The sequence below is a fragment of the Macadamia integrifolia genome, chromosome 8 (genome assembly GCF_013358625.1).
Source record: "Macadamia integrifolia cultivar HAES 741 chromosome 8, SCU_Mint_v3, whole genome shotgun sequence".
In the NCBI taxonomy this organism is placed as follows: domain Eukaryota; kingdom Viridiplantae; phylum Streptophyta; class Magnoliopsida; order Proteales; family Proteaceae; genus Macadamia; species Macadamia integrifolia.
Window position 1 is genome coordinate 11,705,272 of NC_056564.1, and position 25,849 is coordinate 11,731,120.

General features: G+C 36.8%; 4 protein-coding genes across 5 annotated transcripts in view; all 4 read right to left on the reverse strand.

Moving 5' to 3' along the window:
* The window catches only part of LOC122086424 (disease resistance protein RUN1-like), a 34,816-nt gene extending 11,609 nt beyond the window's left edge, over window positions 1-23,207 (reverse strand). Inside the window, exons 1-5 of one of the 2 annotated variants that reach the window (XM_042655223.1) lie at window positions 22,580-23,207; window positions 19,969-21,070; window positions 19,504-19,806; window positions 18,692-19,396; window positions 17,802-18,596 (exon numbers count right to left, since the gene is read on the reverse strand). In XM_042655223.1, the coding sequence (XP_042511157.1) occupies window positions 18,105-18,596; window positions 18,692-19,396; window positions 19,504-19,806; window positions 19,969-21,070; window positions 22,580-23,097 (3,120 nt within the window). In that variant the 5' untranslated portion in view covers window positions 23,098-23,207 and the 3' untranslated portion in view covers window positions 17,802-18,104. Of the gene's footprint in view, window positions 1-17,801; window positions 18,597-18,691; window positions 19,397-19,503; window positions 19,807-19,968; window positions 21,071-22,579 lie in introns of those variants that run through there. The other variant, XM_042655224.1, reaches the window with a different exon arrangement.
* Window positions 3,426-4,016, reverse strand: LOC122086427 (TMV resistance protein N-like). Its single transcript, XM_042655227.1, has one exon. The coding sequence runs from the start codon at window positions 4,002-4,004 to the stop codon at window positions 3,492-3,494; it is 513 nt and encodes a 170-aa protein (XP_042511161.1). The 5' UTR covers window positions 4,005-4,016; the 3' UTR covers window positions 3,426-3,491.
* Window positions 9,881-13,321, reverse strand: LOC122086426 (disease resistance protein RPV1-like). The gene is made up of 3 exons (XM_042655226.1): window positions 13,189-13,321; window positions 11,834-12,130; window positions 9,881-11,735 (listed from the first exon to the last, which is right to left on the reverse strand). The coding sequence occupies exons 2-3, from the start codon at window positions 12,044-12,046 to the stop codon at window positions 11,283-11,285; spliced, it is 666 nt and encodes a 221-aa protein (XP_042511160.1). The 5' UTR covers window positions 12,047-12,130; window positions 13,189-13,321; the 3' UTR covers window positions 9,881-11,282.
* LOC122086428 (disease resistance protein RUN1-like) lies at window positions 12,740-13,981 on the reverse strand. Its single transcript, XM_042655228.1, has 2 exons — window positions 13,809-13,981; window positions 12,740-13,373 (listed from the first exon to the last, which is right to left on the reverse strand). The coding sequence occupies exons 1-2, from the start codon at window positions 13,979-13,981 to the stop codon at window positions 13,046-13,048; spliced, it is 501 nt and encodes a 166-aa protein (XP_042511162.1). The 3' UTR covers window positions 12,740-13,045.
* Window positions 23,208-25,849: the final 2,642 nt, after the last annotated feature.

The window sequence follows — 25,849 nt, forward strand, 5'->3', positions numbered from 1 at the left end:
CCACATCATCAAGAACGATAAGAACTCTTTTATAGCGCAGACGTTTTTTGATAATAGTGACTCCTTGGTCCTCATTGCATATGTCTTCGTATTTTCTCTTTAAAATATCAGAAAGAAGCTGTTTTTGTAAGAGAGCTAAACTGTTATGTTGACTTGAAAGCTCTCTAACATTAGCAAGAAAGCTGCTACCTTGAAAGTTTTTATACATGTCGTTAAAAACAACTTTCGCTATAGTTGTCTTACCAATTCCACTTGGGCCATATATCCCTATGATGCGAATGACACCCAATCCTCCATCATTTAGCGAACAACCTATGCTCTCAATGTGAAAATCTAACCCAATTGGATGTTCTGCAACATGCAAACATGTTTGGTTCACGATTTTTAGCACTTCATCAGCAACTTTCTTTATAAGTTCCGCCTCATGCCTGGCCATTTTGATACAATTAAAGAAATAAAAAAGCACAATAAAACTTTAGTTACTAAATCAACAAGGCTGCAACTATAAAGAACCAAGAATTAAATTTGAGTATGCTTAGGCCCTCTTTGGTATTTTTTTTTTTTTTTTTTTTATCTATTTAAAAAAAATCATTAATGAAAACCATTTTTTATAAAAACGTAAAAATGGTTTGGTAACTACTTAACAAAAATGATTTTTTGGTGAAAAATAGTTTGGTATCTCTATGTGCAAAATAGTTTTTTAAATAAATGGGTGAAGAGATTTCCTTCACCCATGTTTCTTATAATTCTCTTTCTCCACTTTGGACAGAAGAAGAGGGGGCAATGGGCTTGGGTTTCTAATTACAATGCAAATAACTACTTTATCCCTCCATATGGAGTCTTGAAGCACATATTCATTAAAGTCCAGCGCAAAAATAATTGAAAATCATTTTTTGTTAAAACACGTAAATGACTCTTGATCTTTTTTTGGGTTTTGTGTTTTACCAAATTTTTTTTTTAAATAGAAATAAGCTCCATAAATGATACCAAATGCAACAAAAACCATTTTTGTGAACAAAAATAAAAAGGAAAAATGATACCAAAAAAGGTTTTAGTTACGAAGTTATTTATATTGGTAATAGGATTTTGGTTTCTACCAAAAAAAAAAAAAAAAGGTAATAGGATTTTGTTTTACCACAGATCATGCTGCTTACAATAAATGGAAGTTTTCATCTACTTGGAGGGCTGACACGACAGATCCCAAACGATCCAAATTATGGACACAACGCTTCTCACTCAATGCTCAATACACTTTTTTTGATATTTTTATTTTTTATTTTCTAAAGACCAAATTATATTTAATGTCAATCCCTCATTGCTTGTTGTATCTTCATTGTGTATTTTTCCTTAACAGGTCTTTTCTATTGATCGGTTTCCTTGTTCCCTTTTCATTGATAATTTTTCTAATTTTTTACATGCATGCTTAATCATCGAGTATTTTCTAAATTTATTTAATTGGCACTAATATGTTATTAAAAAATTTTACCACATTTTTCTTCAATCACCAATTATTTCAAATTTTTAATACTAGGGGTGTAAGTTTGGCCCTGACAGCCCGAACATGCCCTGTGCCAGAACAGTGCTTGAAACAAGATTTCTGACCTTGAGGGTGGATTAGGGTTGAAAAACACTAACCCTAAGTCAAGGTTGGATTGGGTCTAGGTTGAGGCATAGGCTCAGCCCCAGCTCGACCTTGATTTTATTCTTGATTTATATAATGTAATTTAGGAATATCATCCTATCCTTTTATTCAGAAAAATAATATTTGGGTCATTGATTCTTATGGTAGGTGTCCTGAACATCTATTATTGTGTACCATTTCATAATTTTAATTTTGTATTAACAATTTGATCTATTGGTGCTTATTTATTTATTTATTCATTTTTTTAATGAATAGAACACAAATCGAAAAACATAAGGTCAATCAGACTTAGCTCGACCTAGCAAAAATCAGGGCCAATCAGGGCCAACCCACTCCAATTAAGTTGGGTTGAGTTTTGGAACCTAGGGTTAGACTATAGTTTTTAGAAATCCAACCCAACCTAGCCCAATTAGGATCAACTAGGGACAAATTGGGTTGGCATGAGCATGGCGTCAGGGGCTTAAGATTGGGGATAAAAATCGTCTGTTTTTCTAATCCCTGTTTTTCTTGTGTTTTGCTAGTTGCAGAAGATGACACGTGTCATCAACGGTCAAGATTAATTCAGTTGGATGAGGGCTATTACATCCAGTTTGGTTTTTAACTCAATCTTGGTCGTTCATTTAAAGTAATGCCACATGTCGCCTTCTGAAGGTAGCAAAACAAGAAAAACATAGATGAAGAAAAACAAACAATTTTTTTCCTAAGATTGAACTGGAGTTTTAAGAAACCCGCTCAACCCAGCCCCTATTTACTTATGACTGGATTTTATACGGAACATTGACAGATGAAAACCTTCACATTTTTTTTTTCTTAAACAAAAACCTTTTCACATGGACGGCTGCATAAGTGAAGTATTGCACCCACCCACAATACCCCATAAAAAGCAAAATATATATATATATATAGGGCGAGTGGTAGCAGGACGTACGTATTGCAATCTTATTTTCACTTTCTTTTAATATTAGCCGTCCATTTAAGTTTAGATTAATCTAAACCATCTATTAGTTTTTTATATTGTAACTGATTCCTAGTTTTTAGGGTGGAGAGATGACGGATGTGGTTACTTAACTTGTCTAATATTTTTTTATATAAATAAATAAATAAATAAATAATAAAAATCCAATATAAGTGGACTCCTCCTTCGATTTTGTTGGGAAATCTCAATCTCTCTCTCTCTCTCTCTCTCTCTCTCTCTCTCTCTTCTTGCTTTTTCTTCAACGTTGTTCCTTCTTTCTACAGCCGCCATCATCATCATCTCTTTCTCTCTCTCTCAAAATATGATGAGATAAGAAAAAAATCAACATAAATATTTTCAGGCACTGAACATATGAGAGATTGGTAAACAAAACTTTAACTAGACTGGAGAGTAGTGAAAAAAGAAGAAGAAAGAAGGAACAACCTTGAAGAAGAAGCAAGGAGAGAGAGAAAGAGAGGATCGAGAGTTCTAAGCGGAATGAAAGGAGGAGTCCACTTATATTGGGATTTTTATTATTTATTTATTTAAATATTAATAGTATTAAACAGAGTTGTAACCGTTTACAACTCTGTTAGTAGGATTAACATATTTAACACGTGTCAATCATATCACTTACGTGAACATTCACCAAGCTCCGAACGTTCTGCATTCCTATTTTTCTGCACGTACCGCGACCATTTTGCCATTATCTAATGTCAAAGGTCCTCGATCACTGCGAGAAACAAGGTCGCCGTCATTTTCGCTTCCGGGAACTCGCCGCCGACGTCTTCGGTAACTTCTCTCTCTCTCTATGCATAGAACTGATCAAGTAATATTATAGCCAAATTAATAAAGTAATAAACATAGTATACTATTAAGGATTTGATTTATGACTTACCCATCTGCAACATTTGTTTGATCCCACCCCGCCAAATTCGCAGCATCTGTGAGAGCAGCCCTCCAAGCCTTGACCTTTCCTACCTTTTTCTTGAAACGCTTTTCATGTGTCTTAAATGCCTTGGCATAAGTGTTACGTTGATGTCTAACATCCGATGGATCCACCTTGTAAAAAACAGGTATAACCGTTTCTATCCAGCCATCATTTTTGCACTCCATGATCTTGTCCAACTCACCAAGGCACCAGGTGGAAGAGGCATAATTCTGGGAGTAGACGATAATGGCAATCCTAGAAGCTTGGATGGCTTCCATCAGTTCTGAAGAAATATCCCCTCCTCTGTTTAGCTCTTCGTTGTCTCTAAAGGTGTGAATCCCATCCCGAACCAACCAGTTAAAAAGGAAATCGGTGTAGTTAGTGCGAGTGTCTTGACCGCAAAAACTCAAAAACACATCATATTTCCACCGACTGGATGAAGAAGAGGCTCCTCCATGGGTCATCTCGGCAGCCATATGGACGAAACACAAGATGAGATTGAACTCTGATTTTCTACTACTGGGACTTGCACTTCTAAAAAGTCTGGAAAAAAACCCAGTTAGTCTATGAAAACGCGTGACTTTCGTGGTTGAGTGGAAAATATTACTGTATAAAAGATAAAAAAAATTTGGAGAATCTCGCGGTCTAGACTCTAGACTCTACTCACCGGATCGAGACCTTTTTCGATACTTAGGCTCCGTTTGGTATCGTTCTAAAAAAAGGTTTTTGGAGTTTTTTTGTTCTATTAGAACGAAAAAATTGAATCTTCTGTTTGGTGCACTTATGGTCCGTTTCTATTTTTTTGGAACAAAAAGTGAAAAAAAAAAACTGAAAAAACGAGATTGGACGTCTTCCTAGTTTCGTTCCATTTTACAAAAAAAAAAAAAAAAAAAAATCTCGATAAAAATCTGAAATTTTGAAACACCATTTTTTCATTTAAAAACTGCATTTTGACACAGAAACTGAAATTTTCGTTTTTGACACGAAACGGCATTTCTGGAACAGAAACGATACCAAACGGAGCCTTAGATGGTGCAGTGTTACTTGCAGATTTGGATAGTTGTCCCATGCCACATAGAGGGTGAGGATGAAGATGAGGAGAGAAAAAGAGCCCAGTATCCCTTTTACCGGATCCAGTTTTGATCCAGGTCCATTTTGGTGAAATCTTCTTGTTGTAGCAACCACTAATTAATACGAAAATTAATAAATACAGATTCACACAATACATAAAGATTTAATGAGGTTCACATACCGATGTAGTGTGTTACGTTCTCGAGAGAAAAAGAAGAAGTTTCATTATGTAGAAGAGAAGTTACACCTAAATAGCGACGAAAAACCCCCAAATTACAACTGCTTGCTCAACAAGATGATAGTATATTATATGCACCTATCGGTCCAACCCCTCTACTTCCATCATTATTTGCATATGTATATTGTTTTCTAATTAAGACAGTAATGGATTGGACCACACGATCATGGAACTTCCATGTGTCACTCTATCGTTTCGCGCTACATGATGTATAACGCAACCCCGCACTACGGAGGATCTAGATCCATCTTGAGAACCCTTTTTCTTTTATAGAATTAGACAATCCATGCACTCATAGATTACCAGCCTTCCACGCCAAAATTCAAATATATATTTAAAAAGACTTTAAAAAAAAATATATTTTTTCATGTAAGTCTTTGTTTCTTTAGGATAGAAAATATATATTATGTCATCCAAGGGAATCAAATTGACAATTTCGGATTAATTTATAAAGTCATCAAGACTTTTTGTCTGTTTTTAATATTAATCTTTGTCATCCATCTGAATTCAAATAGAAATTTTTTGGGAATAAATTAGAGTTGGTAAGGCTTTTTCCCAATATGTTTCTTGTGTGATTCGGTATCATTTAAGGATAGAAAATATATACTGTGTTGTTGAAGTCCAACCATTGGTTATATTGTGCCGAGGTCAAGTTAGGGTTAGTGCTAGTGTTAGGGTTTGGAGAATAAGAAGAGAGTAACAACATCGGTCGTGAAATCTAGATGTAGAGGGCACATTATCTCACAAAAACCATTTTTCAGATAAAAAAAAATATGAATCCCACCCTATGCCAAAGCTGTAATGAGGGTAACGGTATGATCTATATGTTGAACTTAATTTTTTTTTGATAAATACATGTTGTAACTTAATTATGTGATTAGGAATCTTAATGATAAAGATGTAAAAGACAAATCATTATCATACAAGTACAAACGTAATTAACTTGCTAGTTAATATCTTCGAATTGACCATGTGGTAAAATTTTGTATCCACCACACACTAGATAGATCCTGTATTAAATTTCCTAATTGTAATCCTAATAGAGATATCTATTTTTATAATATGACCTTCGTTTTATATGACAATCAGGTTACTTACAATTCCCCCCCCCCCCTTTTTCCACATGCCAACCCTAGTTGCATTTTTCAAATTATAAATAACCACTAAGGTAGATTATCTTTATTTATTATTATTATTATTATTATTATTATTATTATTATTATTATATTTTTTTAGATAGCATCAATTTATTGAAAAGAACTAGAACCAGAGATGAGAATGGAAGGAGCTACCAACCCACTGTGGTGCAATCAGTAAGAATCCTAATGGGAAAAGAGCCAAGCAATAGGTGTGGAAGGGTGCCTCAGGGAGGCAAGAAGCTGCGGTTCCTTTTATCGTTTTTTCTTTTTTAATTATTTGGTTAGCTTAATAAGGTATGGATGCTGCTCTAACTCTTTACCTAATATCCTCCCCAACTATGATGACTGAAAAAACAGAAGTCATTCCCCCTTCTTATTTTTTTGCCTCGATTTGGGATCCCTTTTCGTTATTCAATTGATTTATTGATTTTTTTTTTTTTCAAAGGTATTCTCAGTCCTTGGATTTGCATTACACTGTGCAACGCATAATAAAGAATTTATACGAGTTTTGATGCCTTTGACAAAACAAAAGGTAATGAAAATTTTGATTAGGAGGTCATCAGCTTGTTTATGCGTGCTCCTAGAATATGTTTTAAAGAAATGGCCATTGGGTTGATTTCCGAGTAAAGTTGATGTTGCTAGTCTGATAGTTGATGGAAAATATATCTTCAAGTTACCTACAAGGCAAATTTAGATCCACACCCCACAATCGCATCCCATCTCATCTCATGCTAGGTGATCATGTACCAAAATTTTAAACCTTGGGATCTGTCTCAACCCATATTGATCTGGTTCAGTTGGGATCAAACTGGATACAGATTTACCCTTGTTTTTTTCAATCAATTTTATGAACCATATTTTATTTTATTTTTATTTTTATTTTTTTATTTTTTGATGTGAAGGAGCGGTTGGGGTCTCCCCTCGGGGAACCCTTTGGTGTTTGGAGACATGAAGTCACGTCTGGTGGAGGCGGCCTGTGGGGTTATGGATTTTGGGGGCGGTGCGCTAGTTATCAGACCCGTGTTTTTTTGGGGAGCTGCTACTCAACCCTGTCAGTGTTGTTATTGAAACTCCTTTGGGAGTGGAGGTGGCATCTTTGATAGGGGAGATGCGGCATATGGATCCTCTTGAGTTATTCCAAGGATCCCCCTAGGAAACTCAAAAAACCTACTGTCAGACAATCCTTTGCGACGGTTGTGGGACGATCAGTTTTATCAGTTTTACTTGTGTTGATTTTGGTTGTGATGTTGGGTTACTAGGGATTTGGTCCTTTTGTCCTTCCCACTTTGTGTGCTAGGGTCTTTGTATTGGCCTCTTTTTTTTTGTCTTGGGAAAAAAAAAACCACTAAGAGTCATAAAAAAATGGCAATATGATGCTTATGGGAAACAATTATTCTCTCATGCTTATTCGGCAATCTAGAGAAAACATCCAATAATGACAGAAAGTTTGCAATCCATTTCTTTGAAAAAAAATGACTACCAAACGAACAAATGAAATTAGAAGAATCGCATAGGAATATATTCCTCAATGTAGATTCAAAGGTTTTGCTCTTCCTACACCTTCTACAATACCTTATGCCTCTGCTTCCTTAGGTAGGACACCATCCTTCTTATACCTGGCAATAGCTTTGCATCAGATTCTAAGGTTGTCCATTAATATCGATTTTCAATTTTTTTTTTTTGGGGGGGGGGGGGTGTTGTGTTTCTGTTGGGAGAATTTTTTTTTGGAGGAAGAGTGAGATAATTCAACTGAATAGGGAACAAAAATTAGAAACCTAAAATCTAGTCCATTAATATAAAAATTTTGGTTCCTTCTCTTTTCTTCGTTTATTATAGCGTGTCAAGATGTAAGAATAATCAGATCTCACATTTATGGGTCAGGGACAATATAACTTTAATCGATTTCGATAAAATAGAAGAAGGATTAAAAAAATCCAAAACTTTGATTATGCTTTTCCTCCATAACCTAGACCAGTTTGCCTTTCTCTGTAGCAGGAATATAACTCAAACCTGGTTTTGGATTAAAAAAAAATGGAGGAATAACCCTGTTGGTTTGGCGTAGGGAACGCCCAAATACAGGCCTGGTTTTTAGGGGAGTAGAGGCATCTTTTCACGTCTCAAATCATCGCAGTGAGGCAGTGAGGTGCAGTGAGTATCCAATGGTTGGTGAATGGTTGGGCCCTCCCAACAATTGGATGTTCATTGCACTTCACCGTTCGCTGCAGACAATTTGGAGTCTCTTTTCACAAACCACTGAAAATAGTGTTTGTATTGTTCCCTATGCCACATTGGCAGGTTTCTTTTTTCTAAGAAAATAATCAGTTTATCAATAATCAGGAGGATAGTTGGGGAAGCTAGAAATCCCTTAGCCACACTGGCAAGTTCACTAAATTAACTAGCAAGTCATAAAAAAAATGGTAATATAGCACTCAGACCAAATGGGGTATATCACAACAATAAGCTCTTAAATATATTGCCTTTCAAAAAATCCCTTGAGATTTTTCCAAAAGGATTATTTCCAAGTTCCTCCTCACAGGAAGCAATTGTTCTCATGTTGAAGAAAAGATCCTTCAACAAACATTTGCAACCCATTTCCTCACAATTAAAAATATAAATGGGAGAGGGATAGGTATGTTAGCGGGTTACATAGGAATAAAGTATGCTAGCAAGGTTTTAACCATAGTATTTAATCATCTTAAATAAAACCGTTGGATGAAGGGAAAAAATCCAAACTTTTACTCCACCTCTGCTATACCTTTTCTTTACCCTTGCAACTATCTTGAGTTGTCGGAGTCTTAGGGACCTCTGGTTTCTTGACCGTGCCTTCTTCTCCCCATAGCACTTCATCTTGATCCCTACCCATTGCTGCTCTCCCATTGCTGCTCTCTCTCTCTCTCTCTCTCTCTCTCTCATCAAGCAAGTTTCTCCCCACAACCCTTTCATCCAGATCACACCTATCGTTTTTTTTCTCTTGTCTTCATCCCTGATATCGTTGGTAGCCCAAAATGGATGATGGGGAAAATGTGAAAGAGCCATATAGGAACACTTTGATTTTCCATCAAATGGGTTTTTTCTCTTTCTTAAGCTTTGAATTTTTATAGAGGAGGAAGTGGATCGGTTCAGATGGCTTTTTTTATTTCTCTATTCTCACCCACCTACAATCTGCTTTTCCGTTTTCAAACCTTCCTTCATCACCTTTTTAACTAGCAATTCCCTCTTTGATTCTAAATCAATCCTTCTAGAAACAGACATTGATATGAAATTTAGACCTTTATTTAACCTCAATCTACTTTTCCATTTTCAAACCTTCTTTCATCATCTTTTTAACTTGCAATTTCCTCTTTGATTCTAAATCAACCCCTCCAGAAAATCAGCCATGGATATGAAATTTAGACCTTTATTTGACCTAATCTGGGAATAAAGACTCCAGGAGCCATGGGTCATCTCCTTCACCCAAGAGCGGCTTCTTGTTCATTGCAGAAAGCTTTCCTTGTTATGCATACCTGAATTCACATTCCTTAAAACTATCTAAGATTTATAGCCAATGGGAGCTGGAGTCGGAGTCGGAGTCAGAGATAGAGAGGGAGAGGGAGAAGAAGAGGAACCATAGAGCGGCAGTGGTGGGCAACTTAGGTAAGACAACATAAACAAACAAATGAGATCAATTATGTTTCATCTAAGGGTCAATAAATGCTAGCATACCTAATTCCTAAGTGACTTGCTAGCATACCTATCCTTTTCCCAAAATAAAAAAATAAGGAAAGGGAAAATGTTGGGTATGCCGCCGATATCAAGTATGCTAGCACCCATTGTGTTTATCTCTCTCTTCCCTTTTTCTGAAATGACCCCCATATCCTTCCTGAATGATACTCCATCATGTGTTCCTATTGGTGCTATCCGCTAGCATACTTGATATCGGCGGCATACCTATCCCTCTCCCATAAAGAAAAAAAGAAGATTACTAAAAGCACAACCGGAATAAGAAGAATAGCATAGAAAAGATTTTTCTTGACAAAGAAAATGAAAGCCATCCTCCATGGCTCTATGCGCTGAAGTTCGGTTGATTCAGATGATCTATCAGGCCTCCGCAATCAGATAGAAATATATTGTTCAATGTAGACCCAAAGCTTTTGCTGCTTTTACACCTTTTGCTTCCTCTGGTATGCTACCATTCATCCTGTACATGGCAATTAACAATTATGCACCAGATTCTCATGTCATGTCCATCAATATCAATTTCAAATTGGAGGAGGTGAATTTGTTGTCGAGGAAGAAAGGTGGGGTACTGTGATAGAAAAGGGTAAGAAATTAGAAATACAAAATCAAAATGTAAGAATAAAGCGGGCTAAGTTTGAAGAAAGGATGGAATACATATATAGTGAGACTCACATGTTTAATGAGGAGAGAAAAATATAAAATTATAAAAGAGAGAGAGACAGATATGGATGTGGATCACCTGATGGATCTTGCAAGTTGCAAATATCTCGAAAGCTATCCAAAATATTGCAAAAGTTTCCCAAACGATCCCAGGAATCCAAAACATTGATGCATGCTTTGGGATGCTGGGTGGGAATTTTCCGGGGATGATGCTTGAGAATTCTCCTTCAATACATTCTCATTCTCATGTTGATTACCCAAGAAGTACTTTCTTCACTGCAAATTGGAATTCGAAGGGTGCGGCTCCATGTAAAATTCTTTGATTTATTATCAACTACAACCTTTACCGGCCACATAAACGATGGAAAAAATCGATTTCTGACCTCAATAAACACTAAGCATATGATCAAACCTTGAATCCCCCCCATATTAGGAAGCTGAGGATGAGAGGAACCTGACAAGATAATGAATCCTTTGACCCCTCCTCACTTTGAAACCCAAACCACTCATCCGGAATCTCTTCCCCATTAATGAAGATGTCACAGACGATGTCACGAGTGCCAATGTCTTCAGATATGTCCTGTCCATGGAACCATTCAAATCATATGTTATTAAAAAAAAAAAAAAAATGAAGAGAGAGATAGAGAGAAGGGGACCTGAAATATTTTCTTCTCACAAGTTTTCAAATTGACACACTTGACTAATTCTATGCTTTCTGCAGATATCAAACCCTCTAAGCCCTCAATTTCAGTAAGCATTTTACACCATGAAAGACAGAGCATCGTTAGGTGTCTCAAGTTTGACAAATTTGGTAATCTTTACAACTCCTAGCACTTTGATGCATCAATAGAACACAAACTTGATGGAAGCATTGAGAATGATTTGAGTCTTCCACGAGTACTCGCATCCAAAGTTTGAAGTTTTGAAAGCTAGCCAATGCCAGATGGAAGGCTCTCAAAATAGTTCCAAGATAGATTCAATGACTCCAAAGAGTATAACATCCAAAACTCATCAGGTATATCATCATTTGTAAGACTGCAACCTTCCAAAAATACTTCCTTTAAGGAACATAAACCATTAGATGAAATCAAGTCCCTCATTTGCTTTGGCAATTTGTTAAGTTCTTGGCAATGAGTAATATCAAGTGTTTCAAGCGACGCCAATTTACTTTTACCATTGATCGGAAGATTCTTGAGACCGTGGCATCGACTTAGATCCAGCTTGACAAGTTTTTGAAGTCGTCCAATACTTTCATGGACTTCAACCAAACTTATACAACCACTAAGAATCAGTTTCTCAAGATTCGGGAGCATTGAAAAATCCGGTGTACAGGTTAGGTAGATAGAATTAATAAGACTGAGCTCCTTTAACTTTTCGAGACACTAGAAGAAAAAAAAAGATAAAAAATTACTTTTAAAAAATTACATATGATTAATAAAATTCAAAACAGATACGAAAACTCAACAAAATTGTGACATACCTTAGTTCCCTTCCAAACTTCTTTGAGATTGCTCATTGGCATGTCAAGAATAGCAAGGTTCCCCATTTCAAAATTCTTTGGTATATAATCGAAAGGGAATTTGATCCAACTAACCCAAACTAAGTATCTGAAACACTTTTGATGAGAAGGTTCCACATCTATCTTGAGGGTGTCCAATCCACCATCAACTTTGAGTAATTTAAGATTAGGCATTTTAGAAAATCCTGCAGTCGTCAACTGGTCTTTCCCTCTATGTTTTTGCAAGTTTAATCAAATACCTTGAACTGCATCAGTTCCCTAATAAAGGAGAAAAATTAATAAGAAGGGGAAAATGTTATAAAAGAAATGTGCATGAATCCTAAATAAATACATTGATAATTTGCATATCTATTTGTTAACAATTATGTTAATAGCTTAATTTGTATTACTAATACTTACAGTGAGGTTTGTTAATACATCAATGGCATAATCATTATTCCACAATCTACAATGTCCTCCGGGCTTCTCAGGAGACTGTTTGCGAACAATTTCCCTTCTCATGTCACGAATCAAATCATGCATACATACCCTATTATTTTCATCAATTGTTACCAGAGACTTCTCTGTGAGAAGTTTAATCCCAGCTTCTCCACCCAAACCACAAGCATCTAGAATTGGAATTACAATACTTTTGTCTTATCCAATGAAAAAGCATGATATATGAAGGAATATGGTCCGCTCGAAAGCATCTAATTCGTTATAACTTATTGCAAGTTTTTCTAAAATCTGATCATTGGGTATTTTACTTAATTTTTTCAATTCATTTTTCCACTCAACTTGAATCTTTTTGCATAGATGAGAACCCAAAACCTTAAGAGCTAATGGAAGCCCCCTAGCATATTGTATTACTTCATTTGAGAGTTGTTCATAGCCTTCCAATGGATGGTTTTGTTGAAAGACATGGCGACTGAAAAGTTGAAGAGATTCATATTGATTCATTGTCTCGACCATATGTATTCTATCTGCCTCTAGCTTATCTAGCAAATGCTTGTCTCTAGTTGCTAGGATGATTTGACTTCCCGGAAAAAACCAACCATGCCTTCCAACCAATTTATAGAATTGTTCCATTTTATCCACATCATCAAGAACAATAAGAACTCTTTTACAATACAGACGTTCTTTGATAATAATGATTCCTTGGTCCTCATTGTGTATGTCTTCGACTTTTCTCTTTTAGACATAAGAGAGAAGTTGTTTTTGTAAGAGAGCTACTCCGTTATATTCACTTGAAACCTCTCTAACATTAGCAAGAAAGCTGCTACCTTCAAAATTCCTAAACATGTCGTTAAAAATGGCATTTGCAATAGTTGTCTTACCTATTCCACCTGGGCCATATATCCCTACGATGCGAACAACATTCAATCCACCATCATTTAGCAGATGACTTATGGGCTCAATGTAGGAGTTTAACCCAATTGGATGTTCTGCAACTTGCAAGCATGTCTGATTCACTATTTTCAACACTTCATCAACAATTTTCTTCATAAGCTCCGCCTCATGCCTAGCCATTGATACAAGCAATGAAATAAAAAATGCAATAAGACTTTAGTGTGTGTGAGTGTGTTTTTTTTTTTTAAAACACAATAAAACTTTAGTTGCTAATTCAATAAGGCTGCAACTATAAGGTAACATGAACTAATACCCATCTTGAGTCTTGATTGATCCAATACCGATCCCCTGATACGACCCAAGGTAGAGCAATCCAGTTCGATCCCAATTTTATAACCAGTCTAACCCGAACCAGATCGTCTGTAGTGTTACACGCCTTATAATGCAAATCCAAGGGCTAAAAGTGCCCTGGGCTGCGTGTCCGAGGGCCCTAGCCCTTGGATCCCCCCTAGCGCTATAAACTCGGTAGATAGAACTCAACTAATATACTATATTCTAGCAATGATAATGTACTAATTAAAGGATTTGTTTAAGGCAAAGGCTTTACCCATCTGCAATATTTAATTGATCCCACCCTGATATATTGGAAGCTTCTGTGAGAGCAGCCTTCCAAGTCTTCACTTTCTCCTTGAAACGTTTTTCGTGTTTCTTAAATGCCTTGGCATAATTATTACTCTGATGCCTGACATCCGATGGATCCACCTTATAGAAAACTGGCATAACCTTTTCAATTCGACCATCTGTTTTTGCAATCTAGTCTCTTCTCCAGCTCACTAAGACACCAGAGGGAAGAAGCATAATTCTGAGAGAAGACGATAATGGCAATTCTACAACCTTGGATGGCTGCCATCAGTCCTGAAGAGATATCATCTCCTTTGTTTAGCCCATCGTTGTCTCTAAAAGTGCCAATCCCATCCCGATCCAACCAGTTAAACAGTAAATCCGTGAAACTGGTGCGAGTGTCTTGACCGCAAAAACTCAAGAACACATCATACTTCCATGGACGACGGGAAGAAAAAGAGGCTCCTCCTCCTCCGCCTCCGTCTCCGTAGCTCATCTCGCCACCAGCCGTATGGAGTGGACAAAGCACAATAACGTCGATCAGATTGAACTCGATTTTGATTTTCTACTACCAAAAGAGAGAGAGAGAGAGAGATGTCCACCATCTGGAAAACTGAAAACACCATCATAGTCAACTTTTTCTTTTGACTGTATTGTCTCCTTGTTTTTTAACTTCATAGTGGAATCAACCTTTTTCGTTGATGAGTGGAGGAGATGGGTCCCCTCGTCTTGAACCCTACCCACTTATCGTTAGGGGTGTCAATTTTGACCTCGCATCAGTAGGTTAGACGAACCCAACACGTTTATTAAATGGATATTCATGATATAGGTAACAAGTCTATTGGGTTTTGATCAAACCAACAGGCTTATATGCTCAGCTTGAACTGACTCATTGTAGTTTGACCCCCCCCTTTTTTTTTTTCCTGATAAATGATCGTTTGAATTAAAAAAAAAAAATTGTCACTGCTAGCAAGAAATTAATTAAGCTTTCTTACCCTTTGCTTTGAAATAAGATTTAATTTAATTAAGATTTGTTTTGTAAGTTGTCATGATCATATATTTTTATTTTTTTTAAGAACCATAATCTCATATCATTTCTTTTCTTTATTAAAGATTTGGTCACATATTTCTAGGCCTTCAATTCACCTAAGAAAAGAATTTAAGGATAACCACATTTAAAATCTATTTAAACTTAAATAGGCATGTAGCTCAATTAAGGCCCATTTAAAGAAGCCTGGCAACCCAATTATAAACAGTCATACCCCTCTCAAAAATAGGTCTATTTACTTAAATGAACATTCACGGTGCAAGACTTCCAAATAATCAAGCGCGACCTAGCTAGTTGACACCCCTATTTATCGTACAATGCAGAATGACACTAAAGTAGCGTGGGTTAGGTTCTTGAGTGGTGTAAGATTTTCAAAATATGTCAACATATATATATATATATATATATAAATATAAAGAGGAATCAATCATAATTAAAGTAACATGGGCAGTCACCCTCACCCTCACCCTCTTTGTCCCCACCACTACTACTCATCCGCCCTTGAAATTTTAAAGGTTTATTATAAAGAGAAATCAATCAGGATCTTTTCCCTCTCTCTCTCTCTCTCTGCGACCCCACAGCACTCCACTCCTCCCTTGCTGTCTCCTCACTTTCCATTTATAGCCTCATTAAAGCCTGTTTGTGGTATGATTAAAGCTCATGTGGAGATAAAATGTCAATTCATCGTTAAAGGTAGGGGTGTCAATTAGTGGCCCGACCCGATTAAATCGATCGGGACCTACCGTTTATAGACCGGCCAGGCCCGAACCGTTTATTAAACGTGTCGGGCTTGAGCCCAACCCGTTTATAAATGGTCGGTCTCGGTTTTGCTACTTGGACCGTCGGGCGCCCGACCGAGACCGATCGAATAACGCCCGACCGAGACCGGCCTATTGTGCACCGACTTAGCCCGACCCTTTAATGATTGTAAAATACCTATTTTACCCCCCAAATTAAAGAATAAAAACTAAAAAGTAAAGACATGTTCACATTTTAAATAATGGTTATATTTGGTATCATTTATTGATTTATTGTCATTTTTTTGGCCTTGCATGAGTGAGCCGGAATATAATAATACATTTCAAAGAGGGCCCGTTTAAAAACCGGTTAAAGCCCGTTTAACATTAAACATGTCCGTAGCCCGGTTAAGGCCCGATTAAAGCCCGATTAAGGTAGCCCGATTATAGACCGAGACCGACCGACCGAATATAAAGTGTACCATGCCCTCAATAACTAAGCCCGATTAGTTAAATGGGCGGACACGGTGTAGCCTTTGAAGGTCTTCAAGCCCGATTAAGCCCGACCGAAACCGAACCGGCCCGACCGGTTGACACCCCTAGTTAAAGGTCTGTCTAACCCAATTATTGATAGTCTGATTAAGGGTAGATACTCGATCAGTCATTTATAAATAGCACTATGCCTAACATATGGGGTCCAATTGCTTACATGGGCTCATCATGATGTGAGGCCCTAAAATGGACAAGGCCGATTAGATTCGACCAAAACCAACTTGACTTGGCCCGATTGATTGACACTCATCCTCATGTTTGGTTAGTATGAATTGGCCTCAAAGATGAAACAACCTTGTAGGTCTCTCTAGTAGACATTACACTCGCTTCACTTGGTTTGAGACATTATAGAGTTGTGCTAAATCAAGAGAGAGAATTTCTAATAGGTTAGATGAATTCCTTCAGTAGATTCTATGAAGGAGGATGGATTAAGAATTCTGTAACTGACTGAAATTATCTGTATGGATGAAAATAAGAATTCATAGGCTTAGAAAAGGGTCGTGTTAGACAAAGAGGGTTGAAGAGAGGAAAGAGAATAAAGGGGAAGGAGACGTATACCACATAAACAATAGTTACTCTAATGTAGCAAGGTTAAGAAAAGAGAAAATAAAACATGGAAGAGACGAGCTAGCTTGTTTTATGTTTATAGTAAATGGTTATGGCCAATATAATATTTTTCAGGATATCCCTTTGATTGACCACATGTTAGTTTCATGGCCACCCCAACCATTTTCTATTGTGACTTTTACTGATAGTTACATCTGTATAGTGTTATTGATGAAGTCATAATCTCAATAGTATTGATGATTCTTTCCAATAACAGTAGTTTCGGTTACTAGTAAACAAGACATAGTAGTAAGGGGGCGGCCACCCCCACTGCCTAGGGGTGTAGAGGGGCGAGTGATTATTGTCTGCCGTGATTGCGGTGGTGTGGCGAGCATCGGATGGTTGAGAAGACATTGACACATACCCCTATGTCCTTTCAGCCATCCAATGCTAGCCCCACCGCCACACTCGTGGCAGAGGATGTTTTCCCCAGATCGAGCTCTCCCGACCAAAATTTTTGGGAGTCAATTTATTCTAGTGGTAATTTTGTACTTTAATTTCGGGGGTTAGGATTTCTCTATATTGTACTGCACAAGATGCTATTTAAGATATAAAATATAAGAAAAGAAAAGAGACATTGCAGATGGTATATTACCCCTTACAAGGATTGACACATTCTCTTTAAATTTTTTACTCTCTACTCATTAATCATGTGAGCCCTTAGTATTCAAATCGAAAAATACGCCCTCCATTTCTATTACAATCACATATCATCTTATAGGGACTGATCCCACCTCGGTTTCCTATGGAAATTGATGTAGGTTGATATGATCTTGGGTCCCCTCACCTTGTAAGTCGGTTTATGGGGTTGAGTTCTTCCAAGATGTACGGTAACACTTTCCATCCAAATATGATATTGGAAATGGACAATGGAGCACCACAACCCAATAATAGAAAATTCCAAGAAAGCAATGAATAATAAAAAGTTTCTTACCAAGACACTGCAAAAACTTATCTCAAGAAAAAGAAGAGGATTCATATTGACAAGGATTAACAATGAAATTTCATTAACAGAAGAACAGCAAAAATAGAGAGATGAAAGAAAAATTGATAGGATAAAATAAACCCCAGAAGAAGAGAGATCAAGGGCTTCTATCTCTGCTAGGAATTGTGTTGTGCTTCGGTTGCAAGGCCTCAATCTCCTCACACCATCTTCTTTGATCATCTCTACCAAGAGGGACATTGAGAATAAGTTGTGGGCTTCTTTGGTTGTAGCAAGAGAAGAAAGAAGTACATCCAAGTTCCTCTTCACTGGAAAGAACTATTCTCTCATGTTTACTAGGCAATCTGAAGAAAACATCGAAGAAATGGACATTCAATTCTCATGTTGTGACGCCGCTTAGAAGAAATGGACCCCAATTTCCCTCACAAACACATTGTTTGAAAGAAAAATGGAAACTTGTATATTATCCCCACATTCAACAAATGATTTCGGCAAAACTTTTCTGGAGGAAGAAAATTCCACAATTGCTTGAGTTGGATAGGCTGTGAGTCCAACACAATTTGGTATCTTGATCACCCAAGTTGTCCTTTTTAAAATGGAAAATTGAATTTCACGTGTGCGGCTCCATTTAAAGTTCTTTGATTTATTATCAACTACAACCCTTGCAGCCGATACTTTTAATACGCTATGGACATTTTCCACTGAGAGGTCCTTACAAACAAAGCATATAATCAAGCCTTGAATCTCCACCATGTTAGGAACTTCACAAGATAATGAATCCTCCGACCACTGATCACTTTGAAACCCAAACCACTCCGGAACCTCGTTCCCTTCAAAGACGATGTCACAGACCACATTACGATTGCTACCAATGTCTTTAGATATGTCCTGTCCATGGAATCAATCAAATCATATGTTATGTCATTTATAAAAATCATTTTTTTATTTTATTTATTTTATTTTTTAGAGAGAGAGAGAGATACCTGAAAGATTCTCTTCTCGATAAAACTTTCCAAACTGCTGCAACCCTCTAAATTTATACTTTCTGCAGATATCAAATCATCTAAGCCCTCAATTTCAGTCAGCCTTTCACACTCTGAAAGATGGAGCATCGCTAGGTGCTTCAAGTTTGACAAATTTGGTAACATTTTCAACTCCTGGCAATTTGATGCATAAAGAGAACGCAAACTTGACGGAAGCATTGGTAGTGATTTGAGTCTCTCGCAATCCCTCACATCCAGAGTTTGGAGATTTGAAAGCTGGCCAATGTTAAAAGAAAGGCTCTGAAAGCAGTTTCTACTTAGATTCAATGACTCCAAAGAGTGTAACATCCAAAACTCATCAGGTATATCACCATCTCTTACATTGCAATCTTTTAGAATAAGTTCCTTGAAGTTCCCCATTCCCTTTGGAGAATTTTCAAATACTTGCCAATTAGAAACATTAAGTGTTTCTAGTAATGACAATAATTTACAAATACCACTGATCGAAAGATTCTCATAACGGTTGCAATGACTTAGATCCAACCTTACAAGTTTCGTAAGTCGAGCAATACTTTCATGGATTTCTTTCAAGCTAAGACAGTCAACGAGGAGTAGTATCTCAAGATTCGGGAGCCCTGAGAAGTCCGGTGTACGGATTAGGTGACTTGAACGAGTAAGATTGAGTTCCTTCAACTTTGTGAGATACTAGAAGAAAACGGAAAAAAAGAGTTTTCACAAATTACATATGATTGAAAAAAAAAAAAAAAGAAGTCAAAACACATATAGGAAAACTCAACGAAATTGTGACGTACCTTGGTTCCCTTCCAAACTTCTTCGAGTTCGCTATATTGCATGTCAAGAATGACAAGGTTTCCCATATTAAAATTATTTGGTATATATTTGAAAGGGAATTGCATCCAACTAACCCAAACTAAGTATCTGAAACATTCCTCGCAAGAAGGTTTCAAATCTATTTCGGTGGTGGCCCATTTCATATCAACTTCTAGTATTCTTAGATTAGGCATCTTAGAAAATCCAGCGATGGACAACCGGTCTGTCCCTGTATGTTCATACCGGTTCAATTTTAATTGAAGGCCTTCAACTGCATCAGTTCCCTGATAAAAGAGAGAAATTAATAAGATGAGGAAAATGCTAGAAAGTAGAATGTTAAGGGTGATGACAATATGTGTGTGTGTGTGGGTCCTAAATGAAAATATCAACAATTTCCATATCTATTTGCAATAATAGCTTAATTAATTTGTATCAGTAATACTTACAGTGAGGTTTGCTAATACATCAATGACATCATCGTTGTCCCACAATCTACTACGACCTCCAGGCTTCCTAGGAGATTGTTTACGAACAATCTCCCTTCCCATATCTCGAATCAAATCATGCATACGTAACAAGTTATCTTCATCAATTGTTATCAGAGACCTCTCTATGAGAAGTTTAATTCCAGCTTCTCCGCCCGCATCACAAGCATCTAGAATTGTAATGACAACACTTTTGTTCTTTCCAATGAAAAAACATGATATATCAAGGAATATGGTCTTGTCGAAATCATCTAACCCGTTGTAACTTATTTCAAGTTTTTCCAAAATCTGACCATTGGGTATCTTTCTTAATTTCTTCAATTCATTTTTCCACTCAACTTGACTTTTTTTCCATAGATGAGAACCCAAAACCTTAAGAGCTAATGGAAGGCCACCTGCATAAAGTATTACATCATTTGAGAGCTGCTCATAGTTTTCTAATGGATGATTTTGTTGAAAGGCGTGGTGACTGAAAAGTTCAAGGGATTCATATTGATTCATTGTCTCGACCAAATATTTTTCATCCACCTCCAGCTTATCTAGCAAATGTTTGTCTCTAGTTGTTACGATGATTCGACTTCCCGGACAAAGCCAACCATGCCTTCCAACCAATTTACAAAATTGTTCCATTTTCTCCACATCATCAAGAACAATAAGAACTCTTTTACAGTACAGATGCTTTTTGATAATAATGATTCCTTGGTCCTCATTGTATATGTCTTCGACCTTTCTCTTGAAGACATCAGAGAGAAGTTGTTCTTGTAAGAAAGCTACTCCGTTATGTTGACTTGAAACCTCTCTAACATTAGCAAGAAAGCTGCTACCTTCAAAATTTTTAAACATGTCATTAAAAAGAGCTTTTGCTATAGTTGTCTTACCTATTCCACCAGGGCCATATATCCCTATGATGCGAACAACATTCAATTCGCCATCATTTAGTAAAACACCTATGCGCTCAATGTGGGAGTCTAACCCAATTGGATGTTCTGCAACATGCAAGCATGTTTGGTTCACTATACTCAACACTTTATCAACAATTTTCTTTATAAGCTCCGCCTCATGCCTGGCCATTTTGATACAAACAAAGAAATAAAAAAAATGCACAATAAAACTTTAACTACTAAATCAATAAGGTTGCAACCATAAGGAAGCATTATTTAAATTTGACTACGCTTAGTTAAGGTATTAGTAATATTGGAAAAGTATTTTGGTTTAACTCAGACCATGCTGATTACAATAGATGGGAGTTTTCATCTATATGGAGGGTTGATTTGGCATATCCAAATTATGGCCACAAGGTTTTTCTCCCAATGCTCAATCCTTTTTTTTTTTTTTTTTTGAGCTTATAATCAACCCTTGAATTTTGGAAAAAAACTTTTATGTGTTTTTTTTTTTTAATGATGGATATCCAAGTCTTTGGCTTGACTAGTCCCACAGACTTATACCAATCATTTAACTTTTACTGAAAGCAGTGAGAGCACTAAACACCCCGTGCGAGTGACCCCAAAGAGATAGGAGGAGTCAAACTGAGAACCACACAATTCCTGAGGCGAAGATCCCTTACCAACTCAACTGTCCCTTGAAATTCCCTCATCTCCTCCTTAAAATGCTCTTCATATCCCTTAAATGCCTCTGCATAAGTGTTACTCCATCATCAGATGGATCCACCTTGTAGAAAACAACCTTTTTATTTGTCAAGTCACAATTCCAATATCCTTTTCTCAGCCGCTTCCCTAGAAGGCAGGGAACCGGGAGGGGTTTTGGTTGGGGGGGGGGGGTGCCTATTCTCTCAATTGATAAAAAAAAATCTGGGCTCTAAAAGCTGGAATTGTTGGTCAGCTAGTTCGACAAAAAATGGGTTTCGAGATTCTATTAGAAGGCTTATGGGTGGTGGGTCAATCAGCTTGACCAACTAAACATTGAATTTTATTACAATGGTATATATAGTTATCATTATAAAATCTCACTAATCAATTAAAATTTCGATATACAACAATTTTAAAATTCAACAAAAATTTCTATAGAAATTAGGTTCCATCATGCCAAGATCCTAATTTCCTTTCATCTATCACAGTTAATTTGGATCCAAAACTCACATATATATGTAGAATAGCATTCCTATGTATTATTAAAAGAGTTTTATCCGGATTAAATTATTTCTTTCAAAAATAAATTAAATCATGGTTTTAAGTATCAGTATGGTACCAATGTCTTGTTACCCGCCACCCAATACAGATCGAGTGGATGCCTGAATCCACCAATCTGTACTAACATCAAAATTTGGTGTCAGCTAATACCCATATTGGTACTTATAATTGAGTGTGGATCAGGTTTTGTATCAAAACCATTCTCACTCGTAATGGTCTGATCCACACAGATAGAATTCAGCACAAAAGTTTTTTCTTGGGTGGATTCCATCTTTGTGAATCAGTACTGTATGAAAACTATTCTCATACGAGACTAGGACTGGGATTGGGACTGATCCACTCACTCTCTTTATAACTATATATGGGTTCAATACAAATGAAAGCTCTCACATGGAAGGCTGCTACACAAGTGAAGAGAGACTTACCCATTTGCAAAATTTCTTTGATCATACCCAGCCAAATCTGCAGCTTTTTTGAGAGCATCCCTCCACTTCTTCACCTTTGCCATCTCCTTCTTGAAACGCTCTTCGTGTCCTTTAAATGCCTTCTTATAAGTGTTAGTCTGTTTCCTGACATCCGATGGATCCACCTTGAAGAAAACAGGCAGAACCTCTTCCATTCGACCATTTTTTCTGCATTCAAGGATTTTCACCAGCTCACTTAGGCACCAGGTGGAAGAAGCATAATTCTGGGAGAAGACGATAATGGCAATCCTAGAACCTTCGATAGCTTTCATCAATTCTGAAGAAATATCCCTTCCTCTTTTTAGCTCTTCGTTGTCTCTAAAGATGCGAATCCCATCCCGGACCAAGTCTTTATAGAGATGATCTGTGAAGTTCTTGCGAGTGTCTTGACCACAAAAACTCAAAAACACATCATAATTCCAACGACGGGAGGAGGAAGAAGAGGCACCTCTGTAGGTGTTCATCTTATTGGCAGCCATGGACAAAGCACAAGGTCGGATGAACGATGAGATCGAGAGTGGGAAGCAAAGATTAGAGACTACAATGCAATAAGCAAAAGGGAAGACACAGAGAGAGCAGCAGAGACCGCTCACCCTATTTTATAGCCTAAGGCTGTGTTTGGCCATGAACCCTTTTTCTTTCATAGAATTAGAAAGTTCAGGCACTCGTACATTAGATTTACCGCCTACCGCTGCTTCCAGTCTTGCACGCCAAAATCCAAATATATATTTAAAAAGACTTTTAAAAAATATATATTTTCTTTATATAAGTCTTTGTCTTTTTAGGATAGAAAATATATATCATGTCATCCAAGGGAATCAAATTGACAATTTCGGATTAATTTATAAAGTCATCAAGACTTTTTGTCTATTTTTAATATTAATCTTTGTCATCAACCTGAATTCAAATAGAAAAATTCTGGGAATAAATTATGGTCAGAGCCTACTCAGTAAGACTTTTTCACAATTTTTTATGTAAGTCGGTGTCATTTACGGATAGAAAATAGATAAAGGGTTACTGCTAGTGTTAGGGTCCGGAGAATAAGAACAGATAGTAGCAACGTGGGTCTGTCGTGGGTTCTAGATGTAAAGGGCACATTACCCCATAAAAATCATTTTTTCATCTCAAAGCTATAATGAGAGTATTGGTATGGTGGGTGTCAATCGATTTGGCCTAACTGGGTTAGTGGTGTAAAATCATTGCACCATGAATGCTCATTTACTTAAATAAGCCTAGGTTTGGGGGGCATGGTACAGTTTATGATCGGGTCAATCAGTGTCGGGCTTTAATCGAGCTACCTTAAACGGGCTACGAACCTACTTAAGTCTAAACCGGCTTTAAATGGGCTCCCCCCTAAAATCCTTTTTTAAGTGAATTAAATGTCTAGAAATCTTCCATTTGAACATAGTAAAGGTCACCCAAAAACTCTCCACAGTTAATCATATATGAGATCATGGTTGTTTCTTAAAAAAAAAAAAATAATAAAGAGAGAATATGACAAGTACCAGAGTAATTATTCTCCACAAGAATTGCCTGCCCTTCATTCACTCCCTATTAAAACATCTCAAAAAATCCTATTTTATTTTATTACAAAGTTGGATGTAATACCGTGTTCAATTTTATCTATCATAGATTTTTTATTACAAAGTCTTTACTATTATTTTGTATTAATAGTGGTAAAATAGGTATTTAAGCAGTTTTAAAGGGGTCGGGTCAGTTTAAATGACTCGGTTCAAGTGGGCTTCTTAAACGAGTCGGGCCGATCAGGTGCCCGACGGGCTAGTAGCCTACACCGTAGACACCCATTTAATTTAGTACCGACTCAGTAAGACTTTTTCACAATTTTTATGTAAGTCGGTGTCATTTAAGGATGGAAAATATATATAGGGTTACTGCTAATGTTAGGGTTCGGAGAATAAGAAAAGATAGTAGCAACTTCGGGCGGTCATGGGTTCTAGATGTAAAGGGCACATTACCCCATAAAATTAATTTTCCCATAAAAAAAAGCTGAATCTCACCCTGAATCAAAGCTATAATGAAGGTATTGGTGTGGTCTATATAATGGGGTGTCAATTGGTCGGGCCTAACTGGGCCTGACGGTGTGAAACTATTGCACCGTGAATGCCCGTTTACTTAAATGGGTCTAGGTTTGGGAGCCATAGTACGGTTTATGATCGGACCAATCGATGTCGGACTTGAATCGAGCTACCTTAAATGAGCTAATGATAAAAGATGTAAGAGACAAATCATTATCATAAAAAGACAAAACGTAATTAACTTGATAGTTAATATCTTTGAATTTGTCATGTGGCAAAATTTTGTATCCACCCGCACTAGATAGATCATGTATTAAATTTCTTAATTGTACTGCTAATAGAGATATCTATTTTTATAAGATAACCTTCGTGTTATATGGCAGTCAGGTTACTTACAAATATTTTTTTTTTCATATGCCAGAAAAAAGAAAAATCTCATCTCATCTCATGGTAGGTGATCATGTATTAAATTTTACACTTGTAACCAAAATTTTAAAACTTGGGGTTGAGAAAGTTTTCCACTTAATAATCAAAATTTTAAAACTTGGGATCAGTCTCAAGCTGTATTGATCTGATTCAGTTTGAACAGGACTGGACAAAACAGATTTACCCTTATTTTTTTTAAAAAAATCAGTTTTACGAACCTTTTACCTTCAGATTGTACCATTGGATTAGTATCGAATCGATTGAGACTTGGGATCAGTCTTGACTGATAACGATCATTTTAAAAACCATGCCATTGTAACATTAGTAGTGCATTCATTTCTCTACGCTGCATTCATTAAAGATGTCTAAAAGGTCGGTTGGAGGGTCATATCTATCTCATTTAAATGGATTAGGTGAACATAAAAGGACTCAAATACTAAAAACCAACAACTCCAACCTGCCAGTGATGAATATCTCCTCTTCTCTAGCTCCCTTTAAATCTAAGCTCTCGATCCCCGACGGCTTGTCTTATTTGTTTGCTGTGTCTACTTTCTGCCTACTTCAACTAATGGGCTTCAAAAAGATTTTTGTAATTATCGAAAGGATTTTCGGATCTAGAGATGTTGATGGAAAAAAATTGAATGAAACGATTTGGGAGTCGCATCAATCAAGATAAAATTCTGTGAGAGTCAATTGAGGTGGTTTGGTCACATTCAATGTATTGTAACTTTTGGATGCCCTAATAAGAAAGGGTGATCAAATTCATTTA

Coding starts and splice junctions, on each gene's coding strand:
- LOC122086427 (XM_042655227.1), bottom strand. CDS start 4,004: ATGGCTGCCGAGATGACCCATGGAGGAGCCTCTTCTTCATCCAGTCGG.
- LOC122086426 (XM_042655226.1), bottom strand. CDS start 12,046: ATGCCTAATCTTAAATTACTCAAAGTTGATGGTGGATTGGACACCCTC. Junction 11,736..11,833: donor AAGTTTGGAAGGGAACTAAG/GTATGTCACAAT, acceptor TTTTTCTTCTAG/TGTCTCGAAAAGTTAAAGGA.
- LOC122086428 (XM_042655228.1), bottom strand. CDS start 13,981: ATGCCAGTTTTCTATAAGGTGGATCCATCGGATGTCAGGCATCAGAGT. Junction 13,374..13,808: donor CAATTAAATATTGCAGATGG/GTAAAGCCTTTG, acceptor ATCAATGGCTAG/GCATGAGGCGGAGCTTATGA.